Genomic DNA, 1,569 nt, shown 5'->3' on the forward strand with positions numbered 1-1,569 from the left:
GTACTGACAAGCCTTTCTGTGTTAGAAACACTTTAACCAGAAGAAAAACAAACACTAGGATCTTCCCTGCCTGAATGTTCCCATGAATCCGCTGCTGGAGAGCAGATCTGAATCTTTGGAAGCATGTGGGCAAGGCCCTACTTCCATTGCACGCTCAGCCAGCACCAAACAGAGCTCAAGCCACAGAGCTGAAGATCTAGAGAATTAAAAGGGTGGGTAGGTGGGTGGCAGGGATCTGTCCAAGAACAGAGGTCCAAGAGAAATGGCTGTGATTTTGCTCAGAGAAGACTACCCGAACTTGTCACTGTCTTCTCTTTTGACAGTGTCCCATGCTCAGAGAAAGCAAGTGTCCAATGGCAGCTCAGTGACCGAGTTCCTCCTCCTGGCATTCGCAGACACACGGGAATTGCAGCTTTTGCACTTCTACCTCTTCCTGGGCATCTACCTGGTCGCCCTCCTGGGAAATGGCCTCATCATCACCACTGTAGCCTATGACCACAGCCTCCACACCCCTATGTACTTCTTTCTCCTTAACCTCTCTGTCCTTGACCTGGGATCCATCTCCACCACTGTCCCCAAAGCCATGTCAAATTCCCTCTGGAATTCCCGGGCCATCTCCTACTTGGGATGTGCTGCCCAGGTCTTTTGCTTTCTGTTCATGATGGTAGGGGAGTACTGTCTTCTCACCATCATGGCCTATGACCGCTATATAGCCATCTGTGAGCCCCTACACTATGGAACCCTCTTGGGTAGCAGAGCTTGTATTAAAATGGCAGCAGCTGCCTGGGGAAGTGCATTTCTCTATGCTGTGCTGCACACTGCCAACACATTTTCAATAACTGTCTGTCAAGGCAATGCTGTGGACCAGTTCTTCTGTGAAATCCCCCAGATCCTCAAGCTCTCCTGTTCACGCTCTTACCTCAGGAAAGCTGGGCTTCTGCTCTTTGGTTTTTCTTTATCTTCAGGGTGTTTTGTTTTCATTGTGGTGTCTTATGTACAGATATTCAGAACTGTGCTGAGAATCCCATCTAAGCACGGGCGGCACAAAGCGTTTTCCACTTGCCTTCCTCATATGGCTGTGGTCTCCCTGTTTTTGTTCACTGCCATGTTTGCCTACCTGAAGCCCCCCTCCATGTTTTCTTCCGCTCTGGACTTGGTGGTTGCAGTGCTGTACTCAGTCGTGCCTCCAGCCCTGAATCCCCTGATCTACAGCATGAGGAACAAAGAACTAATGGATGCACTGAAGAAACTGATTAAATTATTTTTCTGTCAGCAGCAATAGACTGCATTTCTCTTCACATGTGATTTCCAGTGTGCCTCAGGAACCTGCTGTGTTCTGGGCATTTTATCTATGATAACCAAATCTATTCAGGAATGTCAGAACCCACACTTCTCCAGCTTGTCTGATGCAGAGGCCTTTGTACATATGTCTTGCACACTTAGAGCTGGCCTCCCCTGTCACCTCTCTGCAATAAAAGGCATTTCCTCAGTGACAGTGTCTGGAGGTTGGGTTCTTGTTCCAGAACTGAAGTGAAGGCCAGGCTGAAGAAACTTTTACTAACATAGCTG

At 48.4% G+C, this 1,569-nt stretch overlaps 1 protein-coding gene across 1 annotated transcript; it reads left to right on the forward strand.

The window, feature by feature from the left end:
• Nucleotides 1–262: 262 nt before the first annotated feature.
• LOC311193449 (olfactory receptor 14A16-like) lies at nt 263–1,282 on the forward strand (the record flags this gene model as incomplete). Its single annotated transcript, XM_084266279.1, has 1 exon — nt 263–1,282. One exon carries the CDS (start codon nt 263–265, stop codon nt 1,280–1,282), a length of 1,020 nt encoding a protein of 339 aa, XP_084122405.1.
• Nucleotides 1,283–1,569: the final 287 nt, after the last annotated feature.

The sequence above is a fragment of the Gallinula chloropus genome (assembly GCF_964237585.1).
Source record: "Gallinula chloropus genome assembly, chromosome: 6".
Taxonomy (NCBI): domain Eukaryota; kingdom Metazoa; phylum Chordata; class Aves; order Gruiformes; family Rallidae; genus Gallinula; species Gallinula chloropus.